This window comes from Trichoplusia ni, chromosome 21, assembly GCF_003590095.1.
Source record: "Trichoplusia ni isolate ovarian cell line Hi5 chromosome 21, tn1, whole genome shotgun sequence".
Lineage (NCBI taxonomy): Eukaryota > Metazoa > Arthropoda > Insecta > Lepidoptera > Noctuidae > Trichoplusia > Trichoplusia ni.
Window position 1 is genome coordinate 1,652,891 of NC_039498.1, and position 13,059 is coordinate 1,665,949.

General features: G+C 33.8%; 1 protein-coding gene across 1 annotated transcript in view; it reads right to left on the reverse strand.

Annotated features, from left to right (window-relative positions):
• The window catches only part of LOC113504303 (cyclin-T-like), a 31,192-nt gene that overhangs the window by 13,764 nt on the left and 4,369 nt on the right, over nucleotides 1–13,059 (reverse strand). The window contains exons 2-6 of the mRNA XM_026886560.1: nucleotides 7,254–7,371; nucleotides 4,465–4,572; nucleotides 3,229–3,337; nucleotides 599–735; nucleotides 5–155 (exon numbers count right to left, since the gene is read on the reverse strand). Of these exons, the coding sequence (XP_026742361.1) occupies nucleotides 5–155; nucleotides 599–735; nucleotides 3,229–3,337; nucleotides 4,465–4,572; nucleotides 7,254–7,371 (623 nt within the window). The remainder of the gene's footprint in view (nucleotides 1–4; nucleotides 156–598; nucleotides 736–3,228; nucleotides 3,338–4,464; nucleotides 4,573–7,253; nucleotides 7,372–13,059) is intronic.

A 13,059-nucleotide genomic window follows, 5' to 3' on the forward strand; every position in this document is an offset into this window, starting at 1 on the left:
TAACCAGCTTTAACATTCATCATCTTCCGCTTGAGCCTCGAGGGGCACTTCTCGAAGATGAGCAGGAACTCAGCGGTAAGCTTCTCCAAGAGATCCGTCGTGACCGACCGGTCCACGTACGAGAACCAGTGGCGACCCTCGTTTGACTGAGGTATCTGTGTTCATACATACTATGTGTAGAATGTTTGTTCTAGGCTATTGTTGGAACGAAGCGGATAATATTTGTAATTAAATACAAATAATACAATGGTATAATTAAAATCACAGACAGGACAGGTTTGATGTGCGACGAAAATCGAATAAAAAAAATCCTAACTAAAAATAGCTTACAACTTTATTAAACAAAACTTAAAGTTCATCTTCAAACCTTTTCGTAACCATTTCATCAAACATTTATGTTATTTCCCTTTATTCATAAAGAGCCTTTTATGTAATTACCTTTTTTTAAACTCTTGTTAAAAAGTACTTAACGAGTCATTTACAGGTACAGGTACAGTCGCTTAGCCAATAAACCATACAAACAACATACTATCCGCGAATAGTTTAGTACCGTTATACCAAATTGAATATAGTAACCATATAAAAAATGTAAACTCACCGCCCAATTGCTCCATTTCGACGCTAAATGTATACAGAAACAGGCAACAACAGTCGGCCTGTATTGCAGGCACATCGTCGTCAAATGTAAGCTGTTCGATGCCATGAAATACGACGTCTGAGCGAGATCTTTCGGCGCTGTGGATGAAGATAGCGTAAATGATAATTTGTGTGTAAGTTTGTGGAAGTATTAGGATAATCAGCTGTTTGAAGTATAGTTTTGACATCGACAGTTATTCTTTTATTCAGATATTATTGAGAAATTCAACGCCCGATACCACATCTTATACTTCTCAATTGTATATCACAAATGCGTAAACCTATTTTAAGGGAGAAAATGGTAGGGCTTATGTAGCCTAACAATACCACTTTAAGTAATATTGTTGCCTTACTTGCAAATTGGTAGTCTTAAATTATAAATAAATGGTAATTCCCCAGAATAGTATATAATGTATACAAATGTGCAGAGTACATTTCTATTTTGCTATTTGGCTCAAAATGTAACAGTAAAGATTTTTATTAGCTACAAACATACTATTTTGGAGTCTTCTTACTGGGAAGGCTTTGTGAACGTTTTACTTTTAAAGGACACAAGAAGATTAAACGTTATCTATTTTATAAGAATGTCATACAAAAACGACAGCATTTTAAAGATTATTGACTTTATCAAGTTAAAGTGTCTTTATTGGGAGAATTTAACATGCATGATCGATGTCAAGACTATAGTGACTATAGACTATACGCTAAGCTAAATGAGTCTCCATGTGTAAGCGAAATTGTGTTTTATTATTATGTGCCTAAGAATGTTTTTACGACCGATATAATATGTAAAATAAAATAATGATGTCAATTTTAAGCACATTCGAATAGTACTTTTTCCATGATATAAATTAGTGATTACTATTTGAAAAATGTATTTAGTTGGTAAACAAGATTCTTTATCATAACAGAATTAACTTATGTTTATTAGAGAATATTTTAATTGTCATTTAGTTTTGATATCTTAAGGATTTTCTCATATACTTAGTAGTTTTGAGGCCTCAAACACGATCACGTTTCTTAATCGTACCTTTAAAAAGTAAATAAAATCAGTGTAGGCTGTAACCAAGAATCCTTCCAAGCTATATTTTTATCAATTAAAAACCTTTTTTAAACGAAAGCCTCTTTTTTCAACCTCTTTTAATAACCTATTTCAGTGCATGAATGTGACAGGTATACAAAATTAGATGCAAATGGATGTGAACAGGGGGTGACACACAGACTAAATCCATAGATAATTCACATACCTTTTATATATTTTCTTATGGAGTATGTATACATTGCCTGTTGACACGTCTTATATTAACTGTCACCGGTTGAGTTCGGTACGGTTTAGGTACGGGGACGGTTGTGTTTTAAATAACTATATATGGCTTCCATACTTTGGGGTTGATTGTCTAAATTTAAAGTGTAAGTGTTATTCTTAAAGAGGGGCCAAGTAGAGATTCAAAAGGACAATAATATAGGGTTGGGGGGAAATTAATGTTCATCTGATCAAATCTAGAGGAGGATATAGAAAACAGTGCTACAATGGGGAAAAATTAATAATTATAATATATTTCCTGAAAAATCTTTTATTTTCATATTTTTTTACAATTGTTTTTTGGTGTTCATATACTATACATTTTACAAAATATCCTCAAAGCATGGAAGTCAATCGCTGCATTAAATACAAACAAAATACGAATATATCGGAATTTTTGACTACTCCCTACTATTACATTGCAAATTTAACCAGAGTCTAACAGACGTACATTGTGTCGGATTAACTAAAAAAAACTACACAAAACTGAACTTTATTACCAATCCTACAAGGGCCACATTCAACATAAACACTTTTACGTGAATTTATCCACTATAAGTACTTGCAATAACGCCCAAATTCGTTTGAATAGCATTATATTGTCAAATCAAAGTGCTAAACATGTACTATGACGTTATTAAACCACAATTGTTCTAATGACAAAGAGGCAAAGACCAACGTCTTTATCGAGAACCTCATAATGCAGTTTTAATGTCAATGTAAGGCTGGTTTCAAAACGGTCCAAATGACATTCGTCAGTTTACTCGCGAGTATTCATTGGGAACGCCCGACTAGTTTCAGTACCAACCAGAATCTTGTAGTTCAATAAGCCGACGCGGCAGTTATCTCGCTTTCGTCTTGCGACTCAGGTAGGGTCCGAACTAGTCGGGCGATACCATGAAATATGCGTGAGTGAACCGTTGTATCATATTATATCCAACTCTTACGAGCTGGCCGTATCAGCTTCCTTACAGACGCACATGTAAAACTGCCCGTAAGCAATTCGCTTCGGATAAAGATTCTACAGCGTTACCCGTACACGCATACATCTCATCATCGTTCTAAAGTACGGACTTAACGTACAGCTGAAAATCCTCCTGAAGACAGATTTTCGACAACAGATCTACGCAATCGCCTGAGATCAAGCATTTACTTTTAGATATATCACCGGACACAACCGTCCCGTACCGCTCCACGCCCGCAAATAACACCGAACTTTGAACCCGGCGACGCGATTGGCCGGCAGACTGATGACGTCATACAGGATACAGTTAGGACGCATGTCTCACCTTTGACAAGGTGACATGTGCGCACGACATGCGTGTGCGGGTGGTCGATAGCGACATCGAAACCTAACGTCTGTAGGAGAACGTTCTCGTTGAATACCAGGTCCTGCGCCTGTAAAAGGAGACAAAATATTAGTACATACATCAAAAAAATAATATGAATGTTTCATTTAGGTGAGGAGAGACCAGAATGGATTTTAGTTGCGTGACATAATAATATGGATTATAACCAATTATCGAACCGGGACGTAGATCAAATGCAACGTGCAAATCAATCAATTCAAGATTTGATTGGAGACCGACAGACATCAGGACGGGTAAAACTAAATAAAAGTAGGTAAGTTAAAAAGCCCTCTGCTCTATAATAGAACAGAAAATACTTAACCTCTAAGATTTAGCATAGAACCTCAATAGAGCGGCCTCATAAATGAACTAGTTTTATATAATCCAGGTTTTTAAAGTAACATAATACGATCGTGTAACAAGAGTCTCGTTTTGAGCAATTATATCGAACACGCGTACGCATACCTTATGCCACGCAAGTCTGGTTCATAAAGTAAAATAATAGGTAACATGCGATCGAACTATAGACCTAGATGTATTATTTCCTAGTTCAATAAGTCAGTAACGAGATAACAGTCAAAAGCTGCATTTTTGTTTTCAATATGTAAGTGACAAGATGTTTCTTAAGTCCATAAATTAATAGTCCGACAGTTAGATAAGAAACAGATTTTTTTTTAATTTTATGAAAGGATATTGATAGAGCGAATTTAAGCTGAAGAGTGGGAAACAGATGATCAAATGTGATAAAGTGACTTCCCACTGCTTATAATTAATTCGCTTATACCGAGGCTGTAATTGTTATTGAGTAGGAAGCTTACTGCTTAGTAGGTACTACTATTATCTATGTTTAGTCACAAATTTCGTCAAGTTGAGGGTAACAGACCCGGAGAGAATCCTAGCAAGTGCGATAGTTTGCAATGACAATGTCATTGAACTTAAATATTCACAACATATGTCACAGAATTAGCGTAAAGAAACAAATATAATATATTGTCTTAATGAATAAAGGCGCATTTAGACGAAGCGAGAAATATAATCGAGATGTAATATATTGGCGGATAGAATGTACAGTCTACAAACCCAGAGCAGAACTCCGCAATGTATCGCAAATCGCACGATATTTCCCGCTTCGTCTAGATAAGCCTTAATAACAATTACATGCAAATTATTTCTCACCTGTTCTTGGTATTGTTCAGGCGTCAGTCCGTTGACACTCTCACCTCGGTGGAGGCAAACGTGTGCTACTTTTATTACATATTCTAATTTTCTTGGTTGTTCCTCCACCTGAAACAATTAATTTTTTATTAGAAATTTTCAATTAACTTAGGAAGCGTCGCAGGGTGGACGAAACAGTGCGCTGTCTTATTTTGAACTTTAAAGTGCTGTACTTAGAAGCCTAATTTGATTAAATGTTTAATTATTTTTCTGGATACAGGGAATTGATGCGTTAAGCTTTCTAAAAGTGGTTATTGCAATGTCGAGTAATAAAAAAATCTACTTATTGCAAAAGTTATGCAGTTTTAAAGATGCCGATAATCGAGATAAAAAATATCGTCCAAAATCTGTCTGTCTGGAATTTTAAATCTTACTTGCTAATAAACAGTATTGATCAATACTTGTTTATCCTCTACCAAGGAGTTTATATAATTAATAAAACTATTCCATTACCTAGTTGTACAGTAGGCCTAATATAACATTCAATACGATTGTTCAAGCTACGAAACTTTTTGGTCACGTTTTGCAAGTCGTAAACGTGAGTGCGTGTCTACGGGAATTTTCCAGCTTAGTGTTAACCGTTACGTAATAAAAAAAGTTCACAGAAACCTTTCAATCGGCTTAGTTCGCCACGTGATTAACATAGTACGTATGTTAATTAAAAAAACAAGATTAAAATAAAAATTTCTCAAAAGCGGCGGAAGAGGAAAAATATTTCTGAAACATCTGCGTGGGGCGTTTATCCACCGCGTGCGAAACTGAGACGTCGACGTAAAGTCGTTTAATTATACAGATCATTTTCAAATGGTGCTTAAGGCCTTGTTCAATAGTTAGTTACTTGATACATTTCTTGTTAAGCTCTATGAGCAAGTCCTACAATTTACAAATAACAATCGTGATCAGTTGACCTGACAATAGTTATTATATCTTACATAAACCAGGTTTATAGCCAATATCTTACATCTAATGTCAATCGTTGTAAATTCCGTAAGTCCTTAAAAATTGACAATGTAAAAGGATCTAGACTTAGGTAGCGGCCTAAAAATTTGATATTGTAGCTTATTGAAGCCTGGGGCGATTTACGCCGATATTTAAGCAACACTTCATCTTGACATCGATGAGTAACCGGCAGCAGTGGACAAACGCTTCAAGATAAATGAGTTCAAGTCGGCCGGTTTTATTTTTTGTCTCTTGCAAGCGGTTCCTGTATTAAATCCTTTAAAATACCGGTTTAAAGAGGTCATACGACGAAAATAATGATTAAATTCTTGTTTTGTCTGACTGTCTGATGAATGTGAAATTCTGAAGGTTTCTTTTGTTAAACGAGCGAGTATTTTGGTGTATTCTACGAAAAGACATCCCCAAATAAATAACTCAAGCTTTCTCGTCGTGGATGGGTGTTGTTTCTTTTTGTACGAAACGTCTAGACATGGCTCAGTCCAAAGTAAAGCTAATCCTGTTTAAAATAATACCAGCCAACTCCCCAGGCCCGATACACAAAGAGACGTTTTAAACCATAATTATGAAGTTACGTTTTAGCATCAAAATAAAAACTAAACGCGATAATTTTATACTTTTTTTTCTATTCGTAGCCAAATATACTCTTTTTTCGACTATTACATTGAAATATTCGCGTGTAACACATTTTTTCGAGGCACCTGCGTGTTTCGATAAGCATTAGATATAGAATTAGGTCGTGTACTCGGCCAGACGTCTGTGTCGCATCAAGGTCGAGAACAGTGATTAATAATGTAAATTATTTACGTACGTGTACCCTAATTTAAATAACAAAAGTTTGGGCTAGTTTAGGTAGTGAAATTGATTTTGGTACGTTTTGTATTGGAATTTGAGTTTATTTGACTAAGAAAAGTGAAGTGACCTTACTAAAGTAGACCGTTTAATGTAACAATTAAAAGTATTATTTAGTGGGCTTTTGCTTATTAAACACACTTTCAGAGAATAAAATATTATTGCTTAACTTAATTCGTCTTTTTTAATTTTGATGAAGTAATTCCTTTTTCTATATACATTAAAATACGTTATTTTTATAACTAGCATCAACTCTTCTATAAAAATCTGACAAATTATCTAACTACGTTTAACTATTCTAAAGGGCGAAGTTTTAATTTTTCTATAAATAGTTACTGTTACGAACCATTTCCATAGCCGTATAAACGTGCCAAAATTTTCCAGACGAACAAAAAAGTTAGCTAAACTATTTAAAAACTTTTTTAAATGTTTCATTAAAAAGTATTGCTGGTAGTTTTGTTATTATTTTTATTTGCACGTGTATAATTTCTAAAACGGCTTGAAAAGGGAGTTTAAAATAGTATCTAACTAGTAATAGTGAGTTAGTTTCAGTGGAGTATCAGGTTTTTGGAAGGTTTAGAAAATAAGACAACACCCCGAATCTCAGCCATTATACTTTTTAACACTTAGGATAGAGCCACAAAAATCTCTAATTCTTTCCCTATTACAGAATCATGTAGTAGAGATAGAGACTCATAAATCTTATAACAAAATTCTCTTTTCAGTATGTTCGTTTGTTCTCATTCCAAATGGCTTTTAATGTCTGAGAATCGTCTAGAATCTATTTTGAATACCCCCAAGTGATAAGGATTGTCCTGTCAACCTAGTTTTTTTTAATTTTTATCTAATGTGTTCCGACTTCTCTGCCAATAATTTATATAGCAAAACGATTGCAGAGTCAGATAGTTATAAAAATAATGCAAAAAGTGATCTTTTCTTACCTTTGCGGCGAGGAACAAGGCAGCCGCCGCTATAGCGTTTCTGTGGAACTGCGTGAAGGAGTGGAACGCATAGAACCTGTGCATATACACTATTGCCGTGTTTATACATAGTTGAGAGCTGTTGGTCAATGGTTAAGGAAATATTTGATTTTGGTACACAATGGACGTTACAATAATATAATAATTAGCAATAATATGATTAATAATTAGGTGTCGAGTCATGATTATAGAGGTACCTACTGCAAGATAATAAATAAACAATAACATAAAAATCTGTCACCATTCTTAGTATGACATACTGTGTTACACAGTAAAATGGGTAATTAATTAGTGGAAGTCATATAGGCATTTGCTCCATGTTGACCGTCTGCAGTCAAATCTGGAAAGATTAGCCTTATTTTGAGCTTAAGGCAACAAAGATACACTTCATACACGCAAATACTGGATTTTACAACATAAAACAAAACATTGACGACTGATTCACATCAAATATTACAATAATAGATAGTATATTAACAACAAATTTTAAGATAACTTATCACAATAATAAAACAATCTCATTTTCCTTATTTTAGTTCACAAAATGGACACCAGTTGTCACTGCAAATTTTAAAGTGCTTTATGACGGCTGCGTAATTTCTTGTCAAGGACATAATAACATAACAATTAAAAAGTAAGTCGTTAACTAGTTATGTATTATATTTCCCGCCTTTGATAAAGCAACTGCAATTGTTGCACAATGATTTTAAATTTTGTACAATATATGACTAATATTTTGCGTCGTAGCGAATTGATGAAAAAATATTGATTTTACTTATTAGTTTTACGAGCAGTTTGTAGACAAATCACAGTTGTTTCGGTTCAATCACCTTATTTTTGTTTTACAAGGTTGCCGGCACGATACCAAGTTCATAACGTTATCGTTACTCTCTGTTCAATACCATGGCGAAAATTTGTAATCTATCTAGAGGAATAATCAACACCTCAGGGATATTATAGCAGTTATGAAAGAAAGGGATTGCGTTCCGCTGAGCAATGCGCCATCACACTTCACAAAATGCAGTCTTACTATTTATGAGTAGTTGGTTTTGAACCCCTGTTAATAAACCCTTAAATAGCTCATGATTATAGGAGCCCCTTAACGAGGGACGAATCCAGTAAAAAATTTAGATCTATTTAAATTAAACTCTTCCACAAGGATCATACCGTACTTCACAAAAAAAAATGCCCATGACAGTCACAAAACCTAAAAATTGCTACATATTATATCACAAAAGTAAATCATTCAATCAGTAAATTAAGTCGGTTCGTCTATGTACTAGCAGCGAACGTTGCTAAGGCGATTGGCCGGATATCGCCGACCTTCGCCGGGTCGCCAACTAACGAGGGGCCGTGAGAATTACGTTAGAACAAACTTGTATTTAGCTGAATAACGTTAATATCATTGAAGGGACGATTTTAACGTGTTCCTAATAATTTAAGTATGATAAATTTGACACAAACAGTAGCAAAGTGCTGATATGGACAGGGAAATTTTAGTTAAAAAAAAATAGGCCCCAGCATAATACATCGTGACATATCGATAAAATGAAGTAAAATAGGTCTTTACACACAAAAATAGAGTTTAATATTAATTAGGTCTAGTCGTCCGTTATGAATAAAACATGAATGTCAAGGAGAGCGTTTTTAACCTCTGAGAGACAATGACCCCTTTCTGTATCGAGAAAACATTGTTTTGACAGCAGTACTTACAGACATTTGAGTAAAAACAATTAGGTACTTACTTAACGTTTTCTAATTTCAATTATTTGTATGCAGTCACATGAAGAACATTTATTTTTCTTGGTTTATTGTTTAATTTTATTGTACCTACTTAGTGTAAAAATTTGGGCGGGAAATTGTCCCAACAAAAAAAAACCGAAAATCTACTTTAAAATAATAACATTCACGGACATACTGTTCATAGCGAAAATTGTGCCAAGAATAATATTGTAAAATAACTAAATAGATAAATAAAACACCTTCGACAAATTGCAAATGGAAACATGAGTATCCTTGTTCCGCCATTTTGTATTTACATGAGTCACAAACAATCGCCAACTTAACGGTCGGGCCCACAAGTGAAGGTAACTGGTAAGGCAAAGGTGTACTGTTATACAGCCTGTAAGTTGTATGTTGTAAACGGTATTTTATTTCATGTGGTATTGAGCTTACGAGGGCGAAATATTGATTTCTTACTTTAAAGCGCTTATTTCTGAGACCGATTTTATTAATAATGGGAAGAACTAATTAATTTTATTGAAATATCGAATTTTAGTGTCGTCTAGTTTGAACAAAATTCACAAAAAAAGTGGTAAATTCTTATAATTCATCATCTTCATACGATAAAATTAATTCTGATATTTTTATATTTGACAGCGCGGTCTTTCCACAAGCTTATTAAAAAAAGGCGGGAAACGGCAAACATGACAATTTACATAGGTATAACTTTTGGCGCCACGTTTAAATCAAAATAAATTACATAATAGACTTTTACTCTGATTTCCGTCTATTGCAGTAATAGACGGAATAAAGTAATGAAATCTCTAACATGCCGTAATTTCTTAAGAAACTGTGGAGTTGCCCTTTTGCTAACTTTACATTTGTAAAGGAGAAGGATTATTTCAAACTATTGGAAGGCTGTATAGGCTATTGTGACTTGGCCATGAGGGAGATAACTTTCACTTCCTAGTGAAAGTCAGATTATACTTCAGCGTCTTACATTACTTTCTAAAAGGGGCACAGATTGGTCAATATTATGGTGATCTATTTCGACAAAATATAATACCAAGAAAAAAGACGCATCTCTCTAACGAATGTTAATATCTGAATATTTTAATCATTATGTAATACCGCACTTTTTATACTAATTAACTACCTAATTAGTTGTCATCGACGGTCATCTCGAAGCTTCTATTTTTTCTTTACATAACAAAGTATACTCTAGAAATTAGTGGTAAGATCATCTGGCGACCACAAAGATGGCGTCATAAAAATGTGGTCGTTATGACAAAAGGCTCATAGTTGTATAGGTACTAAAGTATCATATTCATATAAATACTTTTTCAGAATTTTAAAGTCCTTAAAAAACATTAACAATTCTTACATGAACATTGGACCTACTTTTTGCATCAGAATTTGCTAGTTTCATACAATATAAGTGGATTAGTAGGTCAGATAGTGTAGGTCAAGTAATTCGACAAAGTAAGATCGGTTACGTACCTGAATGGCGATCAATATTTTCCTAACAATTGTATTGAATTGGCACCTGTATTTACTAAAAAGATACGTATGGTGAACCTGTAAGAGTATATTTTAAATAGGTACCAGAGATAGACAGGTAGAGGTACAGGTAGTCTTAAAGACGAACAATATCATTCAATGATGTAAAGCAGGTAACTGCGACCGTTCGTTTCGGCGAAAAAAGGTTTTTAACATGTATTAAAAAAAGATGGCGAACATTTTTTTCTTTACTAGACTGCCATGGAATTTGCCGATTTTTCTTATCATACAATGCAGGTCGTTTTATAGACTTACTCTCTAATATTCTTCGACTTTTTTCTTTGCTACTTACTTTTCGTACCTGCTACAGAAAACAACTACATTATACTACCCGGCCAGGTAGCGGAATCCAAAGCAAATCTTAACTAACTTGTGACTAACTGAGACAAACAAACCAGCTAGGACTGTGGTTACATAACAAGGCGATTGACGTCACAATTGGCATAGAACTAATGATTACCGGGAATTAATAACTCAACAAGGAAGTCGACACAACAATGTTGTAATTTATTTGTATTTAATTGATTATTGTTGTATTCTTTGCTTGCATACTTCTTCATAGTATGACATTACTAATTATAATTTGGGATTCGAAAGCTTTATGCGAATTTTGCATAAATAATAAATTTTAAGTTGTCTTAATATTCTACGAGCTTTAAAAGCGTCAGATATACATTCGAAAAATAAATATTGTTTAATAGTTAGCCACTGGTTTCTAATAAAAGCTTTAACAACCTGTAGTTAGACAACCAAAAGCCTACGAAACAACATATCACATTTAATGTCCGTATGGATTGAGGAGCCACTTTCGATTTAAAAAGGAAGCTCGCCCCCTTATTTAGTAGGAAAGTAAATAATTTTGTAGACCGAATTCTGAAATTTGTAGTATAATATGTCTAAAGTTATGTAACTGTGAATGTGGCTCCACAATCCAAACATCTGAATTGAGGAGCCACCTGAAACACGGAAAGTATTCCATGTATATTTTTGAAAATTTTGTATCATTTAGTAGCAATTGTGTATAGTGTCTACTAAAAATTTGAGCCCAGTACTGTTTATATTCAAGAATATACAATACTTTTAATGTGGCTCCTCGATCTATACACAAGAGCATGAATTGCCATGAAAGTTATTGGTCAATTTATATTCCACTCTAAAGACATTTAGTAGTAAGTGTGTTCGAATTTGTAGTATATGGACAAAGTAGTAGACTGAGCGAATTTAATAAATAAATGCATTTCATTTGGCTCCTCAATCGTGACGTCTGCATAATAAATAATTGACTGTACCTACCTGAGATCAAAACGGAATAAAATACCAGAGACACTAACATTTAGTATAAACGGTCTACTAAATACATATGCACAGATCAACATTGTATATGTTCGGTATCTGAAAAACAAATCACTTCTAAATATTCCTTACGAATTCGCTATTTAGGGTGACCATGTTATATGAATTAAACTAGGATGATTCATTTTTGAAATTTAATTTTTCGACAATATTCGGTATATTTTTGGAATCCAACGTTTAGAAGATGCAATTTGTATTGTAGAAGAAAATAACGTTTGCACATCTTGTAACCACCAAACAGTGTGTAAATATACTGTATCAAAAACAGTGTCATTTGAACTAAATGTTTCTACGAGGTTTAGAGTAAACGAGGTACCAGAAACTATAATGATTTCAAGTAGCTTATATACTTTAATAGGCGTTATAGAATTTATCCCTGCGATAAGCGAAGCTGGAATGGGTCACTATAAATGTCACTACCCAGCGAATGATGAGATGTTTTGTTATGATGACTATGATTCTCACTGTAAAATTCATAAAAGCACCGACCAACCAATATTAATTCATTCTTTAACTTATGTCGAAATTGACTAGATACTAAATATCCTAAACCTATGAAGAGTCTTTGTACCGAATATTGTCGAAAAATTAAATTTCAAAAATGAATCATCCTAGTTTAATTCATATAACATGGTCACCCTAAATGGCGAATTCGTAAGGAATATTTAGAAGTGATTTGTTTTTCAGATACCGAACATATACAATGTTGATCTGTGCATATGTATTTAGTAGACCGTTTATACTAAATGTTAGTGTCTCTGGTATTTTATTCCGTTTTGATCTCAGGTAGGTACAGTCAATTATTTATTATGCAGACGTCACGATTGAGGAGCCAAATGAAATGCATTTATTTATTAAATTCGCTCAGTCTACTACTTTGTCCATATACTACAAATTCGAACACACTTACTACTAAATGTCTTTAGAGTGGAATATAAATTGACCAATAACTTTCATGGCAATTCATGCTCTTGTGTATAGATCGAGGAGCCACATTAAAAGTATTGTATATTCTTGAATATAAACAGTACTGGGCTCAAATTTTTAGTAGACACTATACACAATTGCTACTAAATGATACAACATTTTCAAAAATATACATGGAATACTTTCCGTGTTTCAGGTGGCTCCT